At 48.4% G+C, this 24,295-nt stretch overlaps 1 protein-coding gene across 3 annotated transcripts in view; it reads left to right on the plus strand.

Annotated features, from left to right (window-relative positions):
• Window positions 1-24,295, plus strand: part of FLI1 (Fli-1 proto-oncogene, ETS transcription factor) — a 129,277-nt gene that overhangs the window by 53,822 nt on the left and 51,160 nt on the right. For all 3 annotated transcript variants that reach the window (XM_043579801.1, XM_043579803.1, XM_043579802.1), the window contains one exon: window positions 19,964-20,175. In XM_043579801.1, the coding sequence (XP_043435736.1) occupies window positions 19,964-20,175 (212 nt within the window). The remainder of the gene's footprint in view (window positions 1-19,963; window positions 20,176-24,295) is intronic.

A 24,295-nucleotide genomic window follows, 5' to 3' on the forward strand; every position in this document is an offset into this window, starting at 1 on the left:
GTGCAATTTTTAGAGAATGTGCTCATGGGGAGCAAACACTCTCCATGCTTCCTTTCCCTTCTGCCTTACGCACCATCTCTCCCACTCCTTCATTTTATGGAAGGGGAAATGGAAAATCGGAGAAGTAATCCTTGCTCAAGAGCCCATGGCTGGTCATTGGTGGAGAGAGCAGAGCTCTGGATCCCATGTTTCTGTTCCAGTGCGCTTTCTACTCTACACTATTTCTTTTACATGTGTTTCTTGCGAATATCCCATACTAAGAAATCAGGTATAAACAATGCACTGAAATATGAGACAGCCGCGTCTCTGCCTTTCTTGCATGAGTCAAGTGTTTTAAAGCTCAGAGCTCATCCCCTGCCACCCAAGCTTTCCAAATGCTTCTAGGTGAGATGCCCAGATTCAAGACCATTTCCATTTCTGAGTGTTCTTCTATCTGCTGAGCCTCTGTGTGGGCTACAATGAATAGGAAAAAAATCTGATTTGGACTCCTGGAACCCCCACTTCAAGCTCTGTGACATGGGACAAGTCATATCACCTAGCTCAGGCTCAGTTTCTTTACTTGTCAACCATTAGAGTGTTGTCAGGAGGGCCCGATAACATAATACACATGAAAGCATTTTAGAAAAGAAAATACTACAGGCAGTTGCCATTGTTATAAATCTTTGGCTCGTCCTCTTATGTCCAGGTCTGAAAATATCCCCTCCACTGATGTCTGAACAACAGAAAAATGGAACAAAGCAAAGACCCAGGGCTGCATTTGTACTCTGGAGTCCCCTCTATTATAGTATCTGTGTTGGGCTTTCCAGTGTGTAGGTCGAAACAAAACAAAACAAAAAAGAAGAAGAAAAAGCAGCAGCAAATACTGCTTGGTTTTGCATTTTCCCTTCTGTTTTCTGATTAGAGTCTCTATGGCCTGTGAGTGCAGAGAGAACCTCAAAAGATTGTGTTTGCTGCAGATAAGCACCAAACTCGATGTTTATCAGCACTTATCTCCTGCAAACTCACTCTCTGGAGGCTTCAAAGACCGGGGAGATCTCTCAGCCTTGTTCTGAGGAGAAGCAAGCTCCTGCAGGGCTCAGCAGCAGGTGTGGTCCAACTTGCTCCATCCCTTGGAACGTGGTTGTCTTGTTCCTCCACAAGCAAAAGAAGGAAGCAGAGGGTTTACCCAATGCCTGGGGATGGGTAGTGGGGTAAAGGGAGCAGCAGCAGAAAAGGAGTGTTTTGAAACCAGCCCAGAAAGGCTGAGCAAGTAGGTGAGGTGGGGGAGGGGAAGGAAGGCTATGTATCTACCTGCCCCCACCCATCTCAGGACTTCATCTGCCAGACAAACCCATCACACCTTCAAAAGGTGTTTGAATTCCCTTCCTGCTCCCAGCTCACCACCCCTTACCATCTTTGGGTGCGCCCATTAGTCTGTATTCAGAGGGATTGTTGGCAGGGAGTGGGACAGTGGGAGGGGGGAGGGGGTGGGGGGGAATGGGGGAGCCAGCATTTTATTAGGCTGTTGAATTTGATTTATTAGGGGGGAAAAATCCTTCGCTTGCTTGCCACACAGGTTATTCTCAAAGTGAAAACTCTATTTTACTTTGAAAAAAAAAACATGGCGAAAGTGCCTACAGTTATGAATGGAGCTCTTTGTTACCTTCCAGATCGACAAGACAGACTGTTTGGTTCATGTCTGTGCACTAGCAAAGGAGTGTGGGGGCCTGGGAGACAGATGTGGCCTTAATTGCATGGAAATATTAGAAGATCGTTAAGCCATTTTGACAGGATTTTCCTCTTGCTGCAGGAGCAAAGGGCCACGTCTGAGCTGCATCGGGTCTGGCCAGACCCTCCAGCTGGGCCTCTTGTCCCCGCGTGTGAGAGACACATGGGCCTTGATTCACTTGCCCCGATAGTAAGAAGGAAATAGATGCCTCCTTGCTATCGACGTCTATGCATGGCTGTGCTCCACGAGTGCAGAGAGTAATCCCCCAAGAAATCCTCAGACCCAAGGTGGGAGTTGGAAGAGAAGCTGTGTATTGAAATAAATATTGGGAATGGGCGAACACATGCACACGAAGGGAGAGTGATCGGGCTGTCTCTAAACCGACGGGTGTTCTCTATAAAGCTCTCAAGGGACCCACATAGGATCTGAACGATTTACTGAAAGAGTACATCTGTTATCACAACAAATAAGGGTATTTAACGACGACAGTTTTCCATCTCTTCACTTTTCCCTTTGGAGTTTACATTTGGTGCTTATAGAATTATTCCATTGAGAGTGTTGGAAACAAGTCAGAGAAATCTTAGAACAATGTTGGGTTGTCAAAGAACAATACCTGGTAAATATGGTCGCTCTGGTCTCTCCTTGCCTGGATCCCCTCCTCTCCTCCTTGCCCCATAATTTTCTGTGTGCCTAGAGAACAATTTTTTTTTCCCATAAGCCTATATTAAAATAATTATGAGGACTGATCTGCTGGGAGGGAAGGGGAAACCCCCTCTAAAACTACAGTGTGGGAAGCCCTTTGGGTTACAAGAGTGAATGTTTTAGAGCAAGTCTTTCTCAACCATCAAATGTGGACAGTAGAGACGTGGAGTGAATTAGTATTATACAATCTTCCCTTCAGAGGGGTGAGGTCATGGTCACGTGGAGCATCGTAATGGTCAGATGGGGCTGCGCTGGTGGGTCATGGCTTAGAAGATGTTTGAACCACAGCCTGGGAGAGACGGAGACAGGGTGACCAGAAAGGAAGGGAGGGAGAGAGGGAGAGAATGTGCAGCAGCAGAGATCCTGTTTTCATGCAAATGTTGTTGTTAACCTAAAGGGAAAAAGGGAAGGGCTACCAGGCAGCATTGGCACACCAGAGCCCCCAAGCTGTGCTAGTCCAGTGCTGCTCTCCCAAGGGCTGGACCTTCGAGAAGCACCAGGGATGTGTTACAAGGCCAGGAGCTCACAGTCTGCAAGCTCCGGTTGAACGTAAAATCACCGGCCCACTCAGACGTGGGCTCTGGGTCTCCGAGGAGAAGCAGAGTTTGCCTTCCAGCCAGTCAGGATACAGGGGCACCTTACCGCTGCTTTTTCCAGATCACTGGAGATCTAGGTATCTCGTCAGAGGACCCTGCAGAGAGAGCCACAACTCCATTTTACTAAATGGAGAACGGTGCCCTTCCAAATCTCTTGGGAACAGCCTTTGAGGGTGGTGGCGGCGAGTCTATGCCCCCTTCTCTCTGCTATATGCTCTTCAGAGGATGAGATGAAATGTTGAGGTCCTAGCTGGCTATTTATGACCAGGAAAGTCCCTGCAGTACATTTGTTGATAGTCGATGAAGTGTTAACGCCCTGCCCCTCGAGCCACATTCCTGCTCAGTTCACTGCTTGCCTCCTTCTCTGAAATCCCCCTGCCTTGACAGTTGGTTGGGCCATCTCTCAGTACTTTGCGTCCTGCCACCTTCTCGGGAGGCAGTGGCTCAGCTGCTTTATTGCTTTCTGGGATGCTACACGTGGCAGAAGACACGGTCCATTGTTACATGAGCTGTGGTAAAGTGACAGGGCGGGTACCTTACACTTTCCAAAATTATTTTATGAGCCTCGTTCTTATTTACTTTAATCCTCACAGCAGACCGTAATTCCTGCCGTATTAAGTTCAGGATCTTCTCTCCCCTTCTCCCTCTCTCACTACACCCTCCTCCTCCCCCATCTCCAGCCCCGCCCCGAGGCACAGGCTGTGATTACACAGCAGATTTGGAGCTGCTCCTTGCAACTTACCGCCCAGGGGCGACCCTCTCATTTACAAAGGCATCTCCGTGCTTGTCTGATATTTGCTTCCCTGAAGAGCTAGGGTCAGATCAGGGGTAGGGGGAAGTTTCTACAAATGTCCTAATTCTCTAGTAGCAATAATGCTATTAACATTCTGTGATGCCATTTTTCCATTGACATGGTCCTGAATTTTATTACAGAGCCTGGTACATAGCACATGCCCAATAAATACTTGTTAAATGAACGAATGCATCCACGAATGAATGCTTTTTTTGTGGGAAATATGTTCACGCTCCCCTAAAGAGAGAGGATGGACACGTTAAGGAAATAGCCAACGTGACTTTTGCATGTTTTGAGTAGCGCCTAGTCTGGCCACCAAGCACAGGTATCTACAACCTATGCTGGCCACAGTAGTCACCACTAGTAACACGTGGCTATTTCAATTGACATGAACTACAATTCACTAAGATTTTAAAATTCAGTTCCTCTGTTGCACTAGCCACGTTCCAAATGCTCCATACCCACACAGGCCTGGTGACTTCTCTGTTGCACAGTGCAGATTTTAAAATATTTCCTATCACAGAAATTTCTATTGGACAGTGTTGGTCTAAAAGATAAATTTACAAGTTCCATGTCTTTCTATGCAGAAGAATAATATATTGGGGCACCTGGGTGGCTCAGTAAGTTGAGCACCCAACTCTTGATTTTGGCTCAGGTCATGATCTCGCTCTCGTGAGCTTGAGCCCCACATCGGGCACTGTTCTGGGCGTGAGCCTGCTTACGAATCTCTCTCTCCCTCTCTTTGCCCTTCTCCCCTGCTTGCGCTCTGCCTCTCTAAAAAAATAAAGACAAAAAAATAATAAGCTAAACATTTTGCTTCTTAAAAAATTTTTTTTAATGTTTATTTACCTTTGAGAGACACACACAGAGCACGTGCAGGGGACAGGCCGAGAGAGAGGGAGATGCAAAATCCAAAGCAGGCTCCAGGCTCTGAGCTGTCGGCACAGAGCCCAATGTGGGGCTCGAGCTCACAAACAAGATCATGACCTGAGCTGAAGTCGGACGCTCAACCGTCTGAGCCACCCAGGCACCCCACATTTTTTTTTAAGTTTATTTATTTATTTTGGGAGAGAGAGAGAAAGAGAATGAGCAGGGGAGGGGCAAAGAGACGGAGGGGGAGACGGAGGGTCTGAAGCGGGCTCTGCACTGACAGCAGCAAACCTGACATGGGGCTCAAACTCACGAACCATGAGATCATGACCTTAGCGCTTAACCAACTGAGCCACCCAGGCGCCCCATCACATTTTGTTTCTTAATTCTGATTTTATCGCAAGACTGAGGTTATAGAGCACGTTCTCGTTCTTTTCCAGAATCCTTAACATGTTTGAAAAGTCATTCAGGCTTGTTCTTTAGGTCAGGATTAGAAGGAGCAAGGTGCCTATGAGGTGCCCCCAGGGACATGTTGCTCCCAGTTTCCCGAGAAGGGCAGGATTGGGAAGGTTGACATCATTGATTTTGGCCTTTTTATGGAAATCACCGAGTCTGTAATGAACGTGGGAGATCTCAACCACGCAGAAAACTAAGCGGAAGCGGCAGTATAAGAACTTGACAGCCTTTGACAATGGAGCCTGGAGTTAAGGGAACCGAGAAGGAAAAAGGAGCTGATGAGGTTTTTGGACATCTCCTCAGGGCATCCCCACCTGGCGGGCTAGTTTCCCATTTCCTTTAAGTTTCTGAGACATCAAGGATTAAGCCTGACTGCCACCATGACACATGCCCTTGAGAGAGACAGACAGGCTCCTACTGGGCAAGGCCGATACCTTCAGAAGCGTCCAAGAGTAGAACACTAAGTACCCTTTATAGAGTAACTAAATCAGTCCCAAGTCCCCAGGAACTGTCAGTGGGCTTCAGCTGGGCTTTCTGTGCAAATAGCTTTACTGAGATTGACAAAGAAAATATCTCCATGTAATCCCACTGAGATGTTTTCATTGGAAGGCCATGGCGGGACTTGTTCACAAAATATCTGCTTTTCCTATAGATGGATGCCGAGAGACAGGAGGCCCGGTGCCAGACTGCCTAGGTTTGGCACTCAAGTCAAGCAAGGATGAAGGCCAACCCAGTGGGCGACTGCCTTGAGGGCGGCTGCCAGCCGAAAGACCAGCTGTGTCCCAGGGATGCAGCCTGAGCTCCAAGAGGAGCGGATGCTTGGCTTTTTGTGCATAGACCAGGCTGTCCTCGGTTCCCCTTACCTCCTCCCTGGAAGGGAGGGCAGTGGTCCCATGAAGCTACGATACACTGAGATCTCCTAGCTTGCTCATAGCTAGGCTGGCCATCCGATGCATCATCCGAATGGGAATAATTTTGAGAGTTAAAGGAGGTATTATGTAGCATTTTCTGGAACAATCGGCATAGACTGGGATGGTCCCAGGCAAATGGGGCTGGAGGATCCATCCTACACCGCACTGGAGAGGGTCTTGTGGATCATCTAGTTCAGTCGGTCTAATGTCGCGAGAAACAGGCCCAGGGAAATGATGTGCTTTTCTTACATTAGAATCTGTGAATCATACTCAGAAGACTAAGCTCAGAGGGTGCTTACTATGTGACAGGCATGAGTTTAGAATACAATTATTATCATCCCTAGTTTACCGAAAAGGAAACTGTGGCACGGAGAGATTAAAGAATTTGCCTAAGGTCACAGAACTAACAAGTGGTGAGTGTCCAGTCCAGATCCGGTCAGTCTGGCTCCACCCCCTTCTCAGAGCAGAGACCCAGTGGGGAGCCCTTTACATATGCTAACCCACTCCACTTGAAGTGGGTCCTGTCTTGTGCCCATTGTTGGGATGAGGGAATCGAGGCACTTAGTTAAGGGTTAATAAGGCCTATGGAAAGCCACAAAGAAAACTCGTCCTTGAGGGATTTACAGTCTGGTTAGAGAGACAGAATGTGAACCTATGAAAAACTACCCTCTATGGCACAAGCGAAATGAAAACAAAAGCAATGTGACAAAGCCGTCTAGAATAAAGTGATGACTTAGTGGTGGAGGGGACAGTGGGGGGCTGCGGGAGGCAGGGAAACTTCTTGGAAGTGGTGGCACTTGAGGCATCCTGGAAGGTCCCCTTCACCCATCTCAGGCTCTACCTCCTCCAGGAAGCCTTCCCTGAGCTCCTCACTCACTGCCCTCTAGTCCCACCCCTACATAAGTATCGAAGTGTGGATCAGTCTTCTGCCCAGATTTGAGCTCCTTAAGGGCAAGTGTGCGAGTTTGGGGTCTCATTTATCTTTGTATCCCCTGTGCGTAGCCGAATGCCTGACCCCCAGTGGGTCCTCCATAAAAGTGTGGTGGGTAAATGAGACCTGAGGAGGCAGGGTTGACGAGGAAAGGCAGTGCCGTGCAGGGATAGCTGGTTTGAGTGACGGAAAAAGCCAGCTGGTTTTCACATAGGTATTTGCAGACACCAAAAGAGCAGTCAAGAAATGTATATTGAATAGGTGTCTAAAGGTTCAGAGTGCTGGGTCTTATATAACAAGAGGAGAATCTATTAAAATTAGAACATTAAGGAGCACCTGGGTGGCTCAGTCGGTTAAGCGTCCAACTTCGACTCAGGTCATGATCTCACGGTTCGAGGGTTCGAGCCCCGCGTTGGGCTCTGTGCTGACAGCTCAGAGCCTGGAGCTTGCATGGGATTCTGTGTCTCCCTCTCTCTCTGCTCCTGCCCTGCTCACACTCTGTGTGTGTGTGTCTCTCTCTCTCAAAAATAGATAAACATTAAAAAAAAAGGGAGGGGTGCCTGGGTGGCTCAGTTGGTAGAGTGTCCGTCTTTGGCTCAGGTTGTGATCTCACGGTTCGAGGGTTCGAGCCCCGCGTCGGGCTCTGTGCTGACAGCTCAGAGCCTGGAGCCCGCTTCAGATTCTGTGTCTCCCTTTCTATCTACCCCTCCCCTGCTTACGCTCTGTCTCTCTTTCTCAAAACTAAATAAACATTAAAAATATGTTAACAGAACATTAAAATGCAACAGGAGGAGCAAGAGAGGGAGAGAAGAAATGGGGGCAGGATGCAGGAATAGTGAAGAGGACAGAAATGTGAGCAGAGGGTGCCCAGAGGGAACAGGATAAAATAAAGCACACAAGCTAGGCAGAGGCAGGTCAGGGCTGCCGAGCCAGCCCAGGAAAGGACCTCCTTAGGCACCACCTCCTTCCATCATCTCCATCCTCAGGGATTTTGCCACATGTCCCTGCAACAATACGGTAACCATATGCCGTGGGGCCACAAGAGGACTAAGCACCTTGGATAGCATGGTTCATCCAGATGTGAGAGTTGGAGGTATTGCACACTCAGGACTCGATGGGCGTGAGGTCGCCAAGCGTGACTCCTCAAGCGTGAATCAGGGAAAGGAGACAGACATTAAGAGCTACGAGATGGATTCAGGGGCTCCTCTGTTCCCAGTGTCTCCTGAGGAAATGAAATAAAATGGAGTCCCCTGCACGACACCTAGCTGGTCCATCACGGTGAAATGGCATTCTCCCTGGCAAGTGCCAGCTGAGGCTGGCAGACATTTCCCAACTGGTGTGCACAGGACTGGACCCTCCGGTTCTTGAGGCTGGTTTTGCGTTCGTCTCCCCCGTCCAGGGTGCTCCCTGGGTATAGCTGGAAGGAAGAGAGCAAAGCCCCACCCCCACCCCCACCCCCACCCCCGGGTGCATGTTTCCTTGTGGTTTTCCTGTGATTATGAGGGCACCAGTTGCCATGGAAACTGTCGCACGAGGCAATTGTCAGATAAGATCATAGCTTCTAGGAATAGGGCCCTCAAGTGGTTGTTGAGAAGGATCGGTCAGTGGCTTTGTGTTTAAATTTGAACAAGAAATCGACTCTGGGTGTGGCTGTTTAAAAACCAAAAAACTGGACAAGCCTGGGGTCCAGGGCTTAATCGAAATTGCTCATGGCCAAGAGATAGAATGGGAAGTCTAAGTGGTGGTCAAGGTGCTGGCAGGGGCCGGGAGTCTCTTTGTCTCCTACCAGTTCCAGGGATTTTATCCACTAAAAAAAGGTTATTGCACACCGATGGGGTGTTCAGAATGGAGCAAGCGACTGGGAATGGAAACAAACAATAAGACTGATTGGGGTTCCTCTCCTCAGGGCACCTCCAGCAGCAGAGCTGGTCTTTGAGAAAAAGGATGGGAAAGTTCCCATGACCCCAGAAGTCAAAGAAGCACCCAAGGGCACCTGCCATCTACTTCCTCCTCTCCCTGGTACTTATGAACGTTGTGGAAAGTGTCATTTCCACCCCCTGGTGGACAGCTGTCTGCCCCCTGGGGGAGCCCATCCTTTCAGATCTGAATCGCCTCACTGACCCCTTCCCTTTGTCACTCAGCGTCTCGTCTGGTCCCCACAGACCAGATTGAGATCCTCTTGGTCCAGCTACCAAGCCAGACCCATAAGTACAAGATTCCAAGGACAATTCTTAGTGCTCCCACTCTCAAGCAGTAAGAAAGGTCAGGAACTTTATCCTGGCTCCGAGGCTATTCTATTAGACCCTGCACTGAATGAAACGCAGACTTTGTGAGGAAACGTTGCAGCCTCTCCCCACAGAGGACGCTTCTTCCAAGCCCTCAGCTCTCTGTGGTCAGGGCAGTGAGGCCGTTCGCCATCGTCAGAGAGCCTTAAACATTTGATAGAAGACAGTTAAAATTTTCCAGGAACGAAGAGCTTGGGTAGTTTGCCCAAATGCACACAGCCAGTAACGCTCTGCTTTGACCCAACCTGTAACCGGTGCCTTTTAAGAGAACACATTTGTAAAACAACACCCTACCGGGTGAGGACAGAGCCAGAGTGGTTTGTTTCCTCCACCCTTTGCCTTTCGACCCCTCCTGAAGCAGACATGCTCCCTGCCCCATCTGGATCTTCAATGGTCCTCACTCGCCAACACCTCTGTAGTCAGAAAACCACCCTCCAGATCCGGGGAAACATTCAGATACATAACCACCTGTATGGCACGGGCACTGGGGCACTAATCCTTCGTCTTGGAGTCATTGACCCTTTAGTGGTCCCCAGACAGAGAAGGGAGTGGAGCCACTGGTATGGAAATATTCCAGTATTTTTGATGACTGGAACAGCCTCCCCTGTGAAGTCAGACAGAATACTGTCCCAATATAAGTGATGTGCAGCAAAAAAAAAAAAAAAAAAAAGTACGTAGGGAACTACTGGTCTACCAGGAGTCTACTTGGTAGACTGGTCCAGCTGGGTCACCTGCCAGGACTTCCGCCTCCTCTACCCGCCTCTCCCCATGGCATCTGGGGTTGACAGCTCTGTCCATCATCCCCGGTTGCACCAGCGAGGGCTTTATTTACCCCCGTCAGCCCTTCTGAACTGGCAGGAGAACATAGGCTCCATTTCACAGAAGTGAACATTTAAGCTCCCTAACCTTAGTGAGCCTCAGCTTCCCATCCCCATTCGGGTCTGCCCCTGCGGCACCATGGGATCCACTTCAGGGGTCAGGTCAGTCCCTGTTATGGGAGAGGAGCTTGACTCCTGGATGGTCAGATGTAACGAACTCTACATAACAGATCTTCGCTGACCCTTTTGCTGTCACCTTTGTCATCGAGAAAAAGCAGGTTGAAGAGAGGTCAGACCCATTGTAAAGAAACAGAAAGTAAAGCATTCTATAAAACGTTCCTGTCTTGGGGTTCAGACTAACCTTCTATCCCCTTCCTGTTAGTTTCCATATTCAGCACTTTTTTCTTTTCAGCAGTAAAATCATTCTCTGTGGGAGGAGAATTTAACTTTGATGTTTAGAGATGCCCTTTAAATGTGGTTATGGTCAAAACAGTGACTGTAAAAACTCAAAGTCAACAGGCAAAGGTAGATACCCATGGGAGACCTGGAGAAGCATCTAATGGGGATCGTGATTAACACAAGGCCACAGCTCTGGATTCTGTTACATGGCATACCTTTACAGAACACAGAGACCCTCTTCTCTGAACCCATTTAGGCTCATTCCCTTAATTTATTAAACTCCATTAAATAAAGTACTTTCATCTGCAAAGGATTCTAATTCCATTTTCTAGGAACTTGGCTGGCTGCCTCTCCCTGGGTCGCCCGCTGCAGAGCCCCCTCCCCAGCGAGTGAAGATTTAAGTTGGGGGTGGGTGGGTGGATTGAGTGAAGGGGAGCAGGGGGGACAGAGTTCAATAAAATACTTTAGAAATCAGCGAAGCACTCTGGGTTTCCATGGCAGGTTTGGCTCTCTGGCACGGCCTAGGATTATAGTTCACGGGCTGGAACTAGTTTAGGGGAAGAGTGTAAGTTCTGCAGTCAGGCCACCAGCTGGGCAATTCACTAGTTGAGGGACGTGAAGCAAGTATGAACCTCTTTAAGCCTCAATTTCCTTTTTAATAGTATCACGATCTTAACAAACATCTTAAAAGGCTAAATGAGGTAATGATTGTAGTAGTTCCTTATAAGCGTCACAATATGAAATAGTGCATGTTCTATTTATTCTTTCTAATTTATGCATTTAATTTTTTTTCATGTTTATTTATTTTTGAGAGAGACAGAGACAGAGCCTGGGCAGAGGAGGGGCAGAGAGAGAGGGAGACACAGAATCCGAAGCAGGCTCCGGGCTCTGAGCTGCCAGCACAGAGCCTGATGTGGGGCTCGAGCTCAAGAGAACTATGGGATCATGACCTAGGCCAAAGTCGGATGCTTAACCCAGCTGAGCCACACAGGCGCCCCTCTTTCTACTTTAAAAAAGTCACCCTTGTTTGCCTTTTGTTTGTTTGTTGTTTTCTCGTTGCTAGTTAAGGGTAATTCTGATAGGTGGTTATCAGAGGAGCTACGCCCTCAGGCTGAGATTGACCCTCCCTCACTGTGTGAACCTAGAGAGGTTATGCTCTGTGCCTCAGTTACCCCGTTTGTTTAGTCCTGGTTCTGATTCCTGAAGCCAGTGTCAGTAACCGTGGTGAAAAGGATACTTAGACAATCACCTTCTGCCTCCTCTGGATATGGGTTCCCTTGTTGGTGATGAACACGATAGAAAATGTTCCAGTTACTATGGCTACCTAAGAAACTATACCAAAATTTAGTGGCATAAAACAACTATTATGCTCACGAGCAAACCTTCATCTGAAGGCTCATCCCTCCCAAGTCTGGAGGTTGCTGCCGGCTGGTGGCTGGTGGCCTTGTTTCCTCTCGCTGTGGGCCTCTCCATGATTGTACTTTCTTGGCTTGGGCTGGTTTGGGCTTCCTTGCAGCATGGTGGCTGCTTTCCAAGGACTAGAGACCCAAGAGAGAACAAGAAGCAGGTGGAAGTCGTAATGCCTTTTATCACCTAGCCTTGGAAGTCCAGCAAGGTCACTTCTGCCACCTTCCGTTTGTTGAAGCAGTCATGAAGTCCCATCTGGGATCAAGGGGTGGGGGGGGGAGGGAAGTAGAGCCTGCATTCTGATGGGGAGTGGCAAAGACTGGAAATATCGTTATGGCCCTTTTGGGAAAAGACAACCTGGCAGATATGAACACAGGCAGCTCCCACTCTATACCCTGTGAGAGGGGCTTCTGCTTAATATTTGGTGCCTCCTTCCTCCTTATCCAACTTGTCTTAAAATTTGCCTTCTTTTCTCTTTGTCCATCTGTGGGACCGACATAATGAACAAGAAGTGGGTACTGGGCCAGTAGGTAGAGAAGAGAGTGAAGCAAAAGGCTTGAAAACGAACTGATAGCTGCTACCCCCTCCTCATGGTATTTCAGTGTGGCTGTGATGAGGTTCCCGCCCGGAGCTGGATGCTCTCACTGCAGCAGAGCCTGCTGATTTCCGAGAGCCGGGAAGACAGAGGATTTTGCTCTTGTCTGAATTGTGTATGCTCCCTGGCTGGCAAGAGCGGGGGACTTGGTGTCTTTATGCAAAGAATGTAACAAAAAGCCAAAGCTTGTGTGCTCCCTGCAGTGACCCAGAGATCAGCTTTCCGGAGGCCTGGTCTGCAAGTCAAGTGGACCCGCTGAGGAGGGCAGCAGCAGGGACCTTGGCGTGACTGCTTTTGACATCCTTTCACCCTCCTAGAGCAAAGCTCATCAGCCACAGAAACCTGTCCTTTAGGGGTTCAGGACAGGAGAGAGGGAAAATAAGGGGAGAGGAAACAATGTAAAATTCGTGCTTCTTGGGACCCCATGTCTTGGGTCATTCCCCGGGCTAGCATAAAACTCAGCCTAACTGTAAGGGTGAGCAAGGGAAAGGGTCTCCCTCCACGGTGGCATCAGGGACTTTCCTCCTCTGACTCCATTTGACTCATAACTATGGATGATGGGTGCATTCTTCCTGTGGACGGGAGGGACCACGGCAGAAATTTCTTTCATGTATTCCTGAGTAAAATGGAGATCTGAGGCACCTGGGTGGCTCAGTTGGGTAAGTGCCCAACTCTTGGTTTCAGCTCAGGTCATGCTCTCATGGCTGGGGGATTTGAGCCCCGAGTCAGGCTCTGCACTGACCGCACAGAGCCTGCTTGGGATCCTCTCTCTCCCTGTCTCTCAGCCCTTCCCCTGCTCAAGCTCTCTCTCAAAATAAATAAACCAAAAAAAAAAAAAGAAATGGGGAGATTCTCTGGAACCGTCTTAAACCTTTTTTTTTTTGGATACGCTAAGGGCTTTTCCAACTCTGCTTCAGCAAAGCTTTTTCAGAGATGCAATTGTTTGCTCATCATTGATATCAGCCAGGCCATCATGTGGCAACGCTCTGACCACAGTCCCCTATCACCCAACTGACAGGCACATGGGACATAACATTTGCCTTAATCTAAGGAAAATAAATTTTGGGAAGATACATCTGCTAGTATTAAGAAAGAAAGAAAGAAAGAAAGAAAGAAAGAAAGAAAGAAAGAAAGAAAGAAAGAAGAAGATATATATGACAAATTCCAAAGTAAAGGGTTTTTTTTGCTGTTGTTGTTTTTAGTGAACTCACAGACCTACTCATGGCATTTTTCTGATGTTTATTGCATATACGACATATGAATGGCAATACGAGTAGCCACCTACTATTTTGATTATCTCAGCAGTAAATGGCTCTTCTCCTCACTTGTATGGCTATTTTGTTTTAATTTAAAAAAAAATTTTTTTTTTTTTGAGATAGAGACACAGAGCATGAGCGAGGGAGGGGCAGAGAGAGAGAGACAGGGAGACACACAATCTGAAGCAGGCTTCAGGCTCTGAGCTGTCAGCACAGAGCCCAATGTGGGGCTCAAACCCATGAACTGTGAGATCATGACCTGAGCTGAAGGCAGCCACTTAACCGACTGAGCCACCCAGGTACCCCTAATAGCTATTTAACAGAATCTTGTCTGTGTCACCTAGAAGTCTGAAAAAGAAGAGTGGAAACACATTAGCCAAGTAGGCTGTATGTTCAGAAACCCATGGAATTTGCATTTCAAAATGTAACTATTATCTCCGAACCTGCTAATTTTGAGTCTTAGGCAACTTCCATTACTTCTAAGTAACCCACACCGGGGAGAAGGAGGTAGATCTGTGGCTTTATCTGCCCCCCCCCCCCCATCACAACTCCAGCACTAGGGTCCCAATGCCATCTCTCAGCATTGGGCTTCTTTTAGTTTTGAGTACTTATTATGTCCTAAGAACTTTAGACACTCTATTTGGGAAATTCACTTACATTATCTCGTGTTACCTTCATTCAGAATCAAGCAGGTGAGGTACTGTTATTATCCCCCCATTCTACGGATACAGAAATGAAGTTCATAGAGTATAAATAAACTACAGTAGGTGGTGTGCAAGTGAGCAGCTGTTCAAGCTCAGATTTGAGGTCATATCTATCCAACTTTAAAGATTGTGCTCAATAAACTCAAGAGGTGCCCTCTAAGTGCTTATAGTCTCCCTGGGAGGTGCCCAGGCAGCAAACCTGAATTTGAATCCCAGATTGTACTCACTTGCTGTGTGACCTGAGCAAGTTATTTCACTTCTCTGAATTAGCCATTTTCTCATCTGAAAAAATAGAGGTAATAATAGCACATCCCTCATAGTATTGCTAAGTATTGCTAAGAGGATTAAATCAGATTACTCATATAAACAGTGTTTTGCGCTTAATATGTGTTATGATAATTGACTTCTGTGATCTATCTTCAATAATGAGAATGCAGGAAATATTATAAGTGTTGTGCTAATGGCATCTCACCCAAACTGGGTAAGGAGAGTCCCATATCAAGACGAGTACCCCATTGGCCATATACCTCTGCTGGCTCCCTGGGCCAGCAGGGGATCATGGGAAGGAAGGTTAACACAGCTTGGTCAGCATTTCTATGGGCAAATATGGCCATCCACTTAGCTCTGAACTCAAGCTGCCTTTCCAAGTTGCCCTTGTCTGGGCTTTCCAGCAAATGGGTCAAGTAGGGTACTAAAGTGGTAGGAGTCAGGGAACTGTGTGCTTCCCTCTGGGTCTAGGACTCAGTGACTGAGGGCCCAGAGCACCCTGATTTACAGGCCTAGTCTTTCTAGCAAAGGAAAGATGCTTTTCAGGATCTAATTACTAAGCCGAGGATTAACCGTAGAACTGAGTACCACAAGGGGTTAGGGATCCCATGCTTTCTGTCTTCTTCACGTGGAAGTCAATTTTTATGTCGCATGCTCTAAAGCAACCTGGACGCAACAGTCTTTAGAAGAATAACTTGTCTTCCGTGTCCTGTCCAAAGTCAACAGAAACAGTGAGGTCGTTAAAAACTGAAGGAACTTCGTCACTGAGAATAGCTTGTGAATTTTCGTGCTGAAGTTCTTTCTAAATTCAGTCTATCATCCCCAAATGAAATTCTCATCAACAATTCATCAGTGAAAAGCTCATGAAGACCAACAAGTCCTTCCTGTGAAGAGTTTTAAGTACAAGTAGGAGTTTTATGTATAAACTTTTCAAAGTTTTAGGGGTTGAAGTAAAAGTAAACAGCTTTATAAGACATGCATAAGATAGCAAGAGAGGCTCATGTGAAAAGCTGTATCTGCCAGCTCCATAGCTCCTCACGTGGTAATAGTGGCACCTTCGTCACTACACCCATATCATTTACCGTGACATGAGTCCCTAACACAAGTCTGTTGGCCACAAGTCAGTTGCCCAGTGCCATGTTCTGTTTTTGCCTTTTCCTCTATGCCTGTCCCCCTCCCTGTACCCACTGCCACTAGAGCGCCTCAGAGAAGGTTCCCCATCATACAGTCAGAAGGGGTGTCGTCTTGGGATGCTCCTAAAGCTCCAGCCTTGAATGGCCAAAAGGGTGCTAGTTCCTTTCAGAGATGGTGAGAATGTTCTCCTCCCCAGCGTTCATTTTCCACCAGGATCTCAAATCAGCTTGCTTGGGGTCTAGTCTGCCCAAATCTATTATTCCCACTTAGTGGCCCTCATCTCTGGTCTCCTGCCCTTAGTAGACTTCTTAATTCAGTCCAGCAGGCCAGACAGGGAGCTGTTTTCCTTCATTTACTCCTTTTTCCCAGCGTCCCCCAACCACTAATTCTTTTCTCCATACTGTTCTAAAAATAAAAAAAGCCCTTTGCTTATCAATGACTGGAAATAGAAAACAGAGAGGGAGAGAGAGGAAGAGGGAGCGAGACAGAGAGAGAGAGTACGTGTGTCGGTGTATGTGCCTACCCACGCAGTATTCTCACTGGGCTTTCATAAGCTCAAACAAGTCACAGGGCATTATCAGGGAACGTTTCATGGGTGAGGAAGATCTTGTTTGCCTCAGAAAATGAGAAGCGTCGGATATGTGCACAGGTGGAAAGGACAAAGAAAGGGTACTCACGGCCCAAGGACCGTTGAAGTGTATGTGAGTGGGGCCCGCTGAGTGGAGCAGTGGAAAACAGTTAGCGCTGGGCAGGAGTCGCGGGAGAGGAAGCCGTGAAATGTAAGGGTGGACATCTGGGGCTAAGCTGAGTTGTGGGAAAACAAGCAGGTGACAGTAGATTTGCTACGGTCAACACGGAGCGAGCTCTGGGAGGTATCGGAGAAGGGATTGTGGCAGGATGTATTTATGACTTTCAAGGGAGCTCCGTGCGCAAAGTGGGCTGAATGAGGGCAGAGCATACGAGTGTGTGTAGTCATAGTGGAAAGAGCCCGACGAAGACAGGCGTTGGGAAGGCACACGTGCCTGGAGGTAGACAAGTCAGACAGGAGGAGCGACAGATGTTCTGGAGGAGATCAGGGATCTCTCGTCCTGCGATGTTGCCACTTGACTGGAGTTTCCACTGATTGTGAGCTACTTTCCAAAATGAGTTTGGACAGGTTTTGTGCCCTTTACTACACCTACACTTTGTCCTGTAAGTCTGCATTCTCATTTCCTTAAGAAGTCTCTCCACGGTCTGCCACCAGAACCCCCAACTTGTCTTATCTGTTTTCTGTTGCAATCTTTGCGTTGAACCTTGGTTTTGACACCTTGCGTGGCCCCCTTGGACTTGAAACCCTGCTTTCTCTTGCTTCCTGGCCCACCATCTTTGGGGCTAATGGTGAGAGGGATCTTTCATGCTTCCCCAGAGCATCACTATCCCCAGTCCTGCCTCCTAGGCCGCCTTCCTTCAATTTCTTCTCCCCTAACCTAGAAGATGGGAGATGAGAAATTCTGTAATTGGAAACTCCAAGATTTGTGCATGACGGAGCATAAAGCCGCTCTCCACAGTAGAAGACAATACCCTGTGGTGCGATTAACACGATTCCTTGAACGTAGTCTCTTTTTCTAGCAGAACTGGTGAGTGTTCTCCACCTTTGTCACCAAAAGCACATTTATGGGTCCTAGGTGGTGGTAACGTCATCTCTGCTCCTAGTATAGAACCCTAGGAATTTCAGGGACTCATGCTGAACTATCTGGAAGATTACAGTGTCAACCTTTCAACTTAGAACCGTAACACTGTGGGCCTGGATGACAACTGAAAACTGGTGTGGGATACAAAGGCAGGTCTGGTCCCTAACTGACATGGAGAATGGATATAATAACCATAAGACAGTGGTTCCAGGCAACACACCTTTTCTCTGAGCCCGACACAAGGTCACTAGGTGGAAAATGAGCAAGGATCCCAGCGTATTTTAGGTCTGAATCAAGGAACACCCACTTGTTTGGGGGACGGGAGCCTTTCAATATTGTGTAGGTAGCTCAGCTTTGAAACTGCCATCTCTGGCCGTATCTACACTATCCAAAGCCTTCTGGTGCAGAAGCAGACTTCCTGGAGTGTGTTCCAGTAATTCTTCCCTGATCCCAGCAGGAAACAGCCACAGAAGAGCCTTTTTCTTTGAAATGTGGCTGCCCTGCTGGGGTTGAGAATGGCCCCAGGAGAAACAGCGACTTCAGTGACTTTAGCTGGTGGAGCAGCCTGTAATTTGACAGGTGTAGGGAGGGCTTACGTAAAGGTGGTGTATTGGGGCTGCCGTAACAAAACACCACACATTGGGTGGCTAAAGCAACAGCAATTTGTTTTTTCACAGTTCTGGAGGCTGGAAGTTCAAGATCAGGGTGCTGGCGGGTTCTGAGGGCTCTCTCCTTAACTTGCGGATGGCTTGCTGCCTCTCCACATGGGGGACTCTGGGCGTCCAACAATTCTATTCCAAAGACACCAGTCAGACTGGATTAAGCCCATCCTAAACGTCTTATTTTAACAGAATCAGGCCCATTTAGAGGCCCTTGCTCCAAATACAGTCTGGTTCTGAGGTATTGGAGTTAGGGCTTCAACATGTGAATTTAAGGGAATGATTGACCCCATAACAAGTAGTTTGAGAGAATCTTTACTTGAACACCAGTAATCATGAGACCTAACATTTATTGGGGGTCACTATATGCCAGATACTGTTCTCTTTTTTTAAATGTGTATTTATTTTTTGAGAGACAGAGACAGAGTGTGAGCAGGGGAGGGACAGAGAGAGGGAGACACAGAACCCGAAGCAGGCTCCAGGCTCCCAGCTGTCAGCCCAGAGCCCAACGCAGTGCTCTAACTCATGAACTGTGAGATCATGACCTGTGCCGAAGTCACTTAACCGACTGAGCCTCCCAGGCGCCCTGCCAGAAGCTGTTTAGATATTTGTCATATATTATTCCATCTCCTCTTCCTAATTATAGATTGTGTAATTGTAGATTATACAGATTGTAAATTAATCCTGCCCTCTAGATTGTGTCCTTCTTTTCTGCAAAGCGGTCCCCTTACTTTGGTGTGATTATGCGATACAGTGATTTTCACACCCCGGTCCGTGATGTGATGTGAGTTGGAATAGTGGGAGAATCTTATGGTGGTGCTTTGGCTGGTAGGCGATCTCTGCAAAGTGCAAGGCTTTCTTTCACAATTCAGGCATCCACAAGCCAGACTTCCTCCGGGCGATGGGACGGTATGAGCAGGAAGACTGAGGGTCTTGCAGAGGGCCTCTCCTCGACTGCCCCCATCCACAGAGCTGAAATTCTGCCCTCGTTCCTGGGCAAACTGAATCATCAGATTAAGACAGGAAGCTATCCTCTCTAGGAGTCAGGCAAGAAAGCATGACAGAGCGCTGTCCCCAAGAGGCAGGCAGCCTCCCAGTTGAATCATGGATGTGTGTAAGATACACCAGCACACCCTGGGGAACCCCTGCGGAAACTGCTGGTTGTTTCTTACAAGCTAGACACCTGTATGTACCAAGATTTTTCTCACTTAACCCACCTATCGGCTCTGAAAAAGCTATTCTTATTCCTGTTTACAGATAAGGAAACTGAAATTAGATGCAGCCACAACCCCGGGCCCCACCCTTCCCCTGTGTGACCTTGGGCTGGATAGTTAACCTCTCTGGGTGGGTCTCACTGGCCTCACCTATAAAGTAAATGCTCACTTTCATATCCCCCTCCAGCCTGACAGCTCCACACAGCTGGTCAGAGGCCTCTCTGCTTATGGCTGACAGAGCTCGGCATTCAAGTGCCACTGGAACGTTGCACGTGCACGCTGTGTGACCACCCCTCTTGGCCTCTGGCTCCCGGCCCTCCTTTCTGCAGACACAACAGTGGATGTGCTTCTATGGCTCCTCCTTCCCCACTCCACTGCCCAAACTCCCTCCTCACCCGGGATAACCTTCAGAGAACCCGTGGAGTTTGCGTAGGAATAAACAGCCCCCCAGAGTGTGAGTCAATCAGCGACCTGGGCAACCGCCTGGGGCAGCCCCGGGCCACCCTGCCAGCTCAGAGGGAGAGGAGGTGAAGAGTAACCCTGGATGAACTGACACTGGGCTTTCGGTCTCCTTCTCTGACCCTCCAGGAGGCTCTGTCGGTGGTGAGCGACGACCAGTCCCTCTTCGACTCTGCCTACGGAGCGGCGGCCCATCTCCCCAAGGCCGACATGACCGCCTCAGGGAGTCCTGACTATGGCCAGCCCCACAAAATCAACCCCCTCCCGCCGCAGCAGGAATGGATTAATCAGCCGGTGAGGGTCAATGTCAAGCGGGAGTATGACCACATGAATGGATCCAGGTAAGCCCACCAGGCCTGTGCAGCTCCAGGGGTAGGTGTGGCCAGCTGCCAGGTGAGGGGCTGGTGGAGGCTTGAGGCACGCTTGCTCCCCAGGTGTCTGAGTCAAACGGATCTGACCAAAGTGGCTGCTGGTGCTGGGCCAGGGAGCCTGAGTCAGTCCCTAGAAAGGTGAGACAAGAGAAGGCTATAAAACTGAGGGCTGGGAGTAGAGTAGGGCCAGGAAGCCCTACTGGCTTCTAAGCCCACCTGGCTCTCTAAGTCTTAGTACCGCCCTCAACAGCCAGGTCAGAGTCAGACTCACGGCCCTCTGCCGATACTTGTGGAACACCTATTGTGTGTCAGGCCCAGGTAGAGCCCCTCTTGGGGAAGCCCTAGTGAGAACCTACCCTCCCTGACCTGTTTAAGAAACTTGACCCCTCTGGGTGGGTCTTACTAGAGCAAAGGTGACCAAACCATCCTTACAGGAAAAGTCCAGAAGTGACGACAGAGGTGAGCCCATCTATGGTCTCACTGAGCAAGGGAGGGCACATCACACTTGGAAAGTGTATTTGAACTTGGTGGTGCCCAGGGCAGTAAGACTGTTCTTGTGGAAATGCAGGGAAGAGAGCCCAAGGAGAGAAGAATCAGAGGGTCAAGGAAGGGCATGCCGGGAGGACAGGTAGCCCAGACTTCATTCCCACCTCTGCCCTTGGACAAGCTATCTAGCTGTCTGATCACCAGCTGCCTCCTTCCTAGAACAGGACTAGAGGATCTGCTTCTTCATAGGCTTGTCCCGATGGTTAAGTCTGATGCTGCGGAGGAAGGACCCAAGACAGTGCTGGAGACTCAGAAAGTGCTCCACAGTGATAGCGATCCTCATGAGCAAAAAAGAGAAAATATTAGTCTCATTCATGAACTATCGGGCAAGTCAATGGGCCTATAGCACAAGGGGATAAAAATGAAAATTAATGAAGGGCCCTGAATGGCAGGCTAAGAAAATATGGAATTTATTCTGTATGCAGACACTGACTTTAAGCGTAGACTTGACATTTTACATCTTCAGAGCTTCATTTACAGAACTGAGGGTCTTTGTATACAGCGGTGGGGAAGGGAGCCTCAGAAAGATAAGAAGGTAGTGAAATATCTCAGGTAAGAGATTACCAAGTTCTGAATTTGAGCGACTTTAATAATTAGGGAAATAAAAAGAAGTACATGCATGAAGGACACGTCAAAGGGATAATTAGCAGGGTTCAGATGGACAAACATTGAAGTCTCTGGGGGTTGGAGGGTATATGAGAGGAAAGAACAAAAAAATGACTGGAGCTTGGATCATTGTAGGAAGGATGGTGATGTTATCCAGGGGACATAGGAAAGGAAATGCTTTGAGAAGAGATGTCAGTGTTCCCTCTGAGATTCCTGGGAGCAATCAGTAGAACATCCAGCTAAAAAATGTCTACTAGGCCTTGGAAACTAAAGCTCAGATAATATTTGGGGGCTGGAATGTAGGTTTGGGCATCATCTCTAGAGAGTTTTCACTAGAAGCGGATGAGGTCGGTAAGGAAACAAGTCCACAGAAGGAGAGAGAAGGGGGTGAGTGTGCAGCTGGGAAGGAGACCTCCCCCAGACAATCCCTGGTCTCCGACTCGCCTGTGGGAACCCTCAGCCCTTCCACATTCCAATCCCAGTAACCAGAACCAGTCACCGGAATCACAGCCGCCTTCCCAGAGTCTAGCCTTCTAGGAAGGCCCGGAGGTTCTGAGCCAGGAGCCCCTCACATGAGCATCTCTCCACACAGATAATAAGGATAGTGAGCCCCTCATAGTGGACGGAGGGTATCATTTGTTAAATATTTTTCCATATTATCTTATGGTTTGCTTCCCACCATGATCCTGTGAGGTAGATGTCGCCATTACATTTTGACATTTGAAGGCAAATTGGGCTTTGGGGGCGGGGAGTGGTAGACACCTTGTCTGAGGACTTAGAGGAGGCAAATCTGGCACCAGAGCTGGGCTTTTCTGATTCCTGGCCTGTGGGCCACCTCTCTGCTCCCTCCCTCCCTGTACATTGTGCCTTTGGGCTCCTGGTCCAATTTCTGCCGGCACTCAGCCTGGCAGCAAGGAAGGCGATTCAGCAATACCTCCCAAACTGGCCCAACCACAGGACCTTCCTGATGCTTATTGAAAATCCAGATTCCACCCTTGGAGAGTCTTTGGTCTGTTGTAGCCTGAATCCCAACCACTGCTCACCTCTGTTGCTCCGCCCCAACCCAGACAGGCAGCACCTGTCCTTCCAGGCTGCCTCAGTTGCCCCCTGTTGTCTTTCCTTATGCTTGCTTTCCTAAAGTCTGTTCTTCAGACTCACCCTTTCAGAATATTTATTTTTTTTAATGTTTATTCATTTTTGAGAGAGAGAGAAGAGGGGGAGACAGAGGATCTGAAGCAGGCTCTCTGCCGTCGAACCCACGAACATGAGATCATGACCTGGGCAGATGTTGGTCACTTAACCAACTGAGCCATCCAGACACCCCATCCTTTCAGAATACTTAACTATCTTGCTCAAAATCCTTTACTGCCTTGTGACAAAACCCAAAGTCTTCTACCTGGCCCCCATTTCTATGAAACTCATTTTCTCCTTCCTGTCTTCCTCCTTCCTTCCGCACCAGCCACACAAGACTCTGGACCCCAAGCACTCTCCTGCCCCAGAGTCTCATGCCTGTATTCCTTCTTTCTGGAGCATTCCTACTCCATCAAGTCATAGGATTCTCTCTCCCACTTGTTTCAGGTCTCTGTGCCTGAATGTCACCTTTCAGCAGACCTCCCTCACCGCCTGCTCTAAGACAGCACCCGTCACTCTTTGCCTTGCTTTGATTCTTCTTAGCTCTTCCTGGCTCGTATCACATCCCTCACTAAAATGCAGGCAGGGCCTCGTTTTGTTTACTGAGCAATGCCTATCACCTGATCCGTGCTCCAGAAAGAGTTGTTAAATGAATGAGTGAGTGAATGCGTGGCTGACGAGACTCAATGGTGAAGATACTTCTTCAAAGCCATATGGGTTATGGTGTACAAGCCAGGACAGAAACCAAGGTCTGCCCACTTTGCCACGGCTAGAGCCTGCATCTGTACTCAGGGGGAGGCCACACTGTCGAGCTGACCTCTCACTCCCCCGCAGGGCACTCCGACCTATTAATCTGGGGCAAGGAAATCGAGTTTCAGGACCCGCTTGCCAGCCATCCATGGCTGCAGTCACACCAGAAGCCAGCTGGAGGAGAGCTGTGTGAACACCTCTAAAGAACAGACATGGTATTTACGTGGCTCTGGTCGCACAAAGCAGCCCCTGCTTTTGATTTGCCCGTCCTGACCCCGACCGTCCGCAGGTGATAGAGTAGGTTCAGAAAGATGGATGGAGTCTCACTCACCCTGGGGGAACAAAGAAGATACCGTGGGCTCTCGGAGCCACGCAGGCTAGGGACGGCCATTGCCAGCACCTCGTAAATATTCTCCAGGAGCCCACATGTAAGCTGGCCTGGTGGGCAGCAGGGAGCAGGGGTTTTCAGAAAAACGTCTTTGCTGAGGATAGATTCTACTATTTGATCATGCAAAGAAGAAATGACACGATGAGATAGATGCCAGGCGATTTAAATCTCTCGTCCTCAACCCTGTGTGTTGACCCCATTTGGGGTCTCTTGCCTCATGGACCAGATTTGTGGCGTCCAAGGCAGTAGCCACTAGCCGCATGCTGCTTCTGAGCCCTTGAAGTGTGGCTAATCCAAAACTGACATGTGCTTGAGATCTAAAGTGCACACCAGACTTCACAGACTTAGTGGGGGGGGGGGGGCGGATAAAGTAAAATAGCTCATTAATTATTTTTTATACTGATGATGTTGAAATGATAATCTTTTGGTTGTAGTGAGTTCATATACTAATATATTTTCACATATTTTTAAATTCATTTCACCTGGTTTTTTTATTTTAAAAATGCGACTACTGGAAAATGGAAAATTATGTATGTGGCTCACACTCTACTTCAACTGGACAGCGCTGAGCTAGAATGCTTTGGACCATCCCACGATTCCCTCCATAGTCTCTGATAACTTGGGTTTTCCAAGTTACTTCATGCTTATTGGAATACCCACAGGTATTTG

The sequence above is a fragment of the Prionailurus bengalensis genome, chromosome D1, assembly GCF_016509475.1.
Source record: "Prionailurus bengalensis isolate Pbe53 chromosome D1, Fcat_Pben_1.1_paternal_pri, whole genome shotgun sequence".
In the NCBI taxonomy this organism is placed as follows: Eukaryota; Metazoa; Chordata; class Mammalia; order Carnivora; family Felidae; genus Prionailurus; species Prionailurus bengalensis.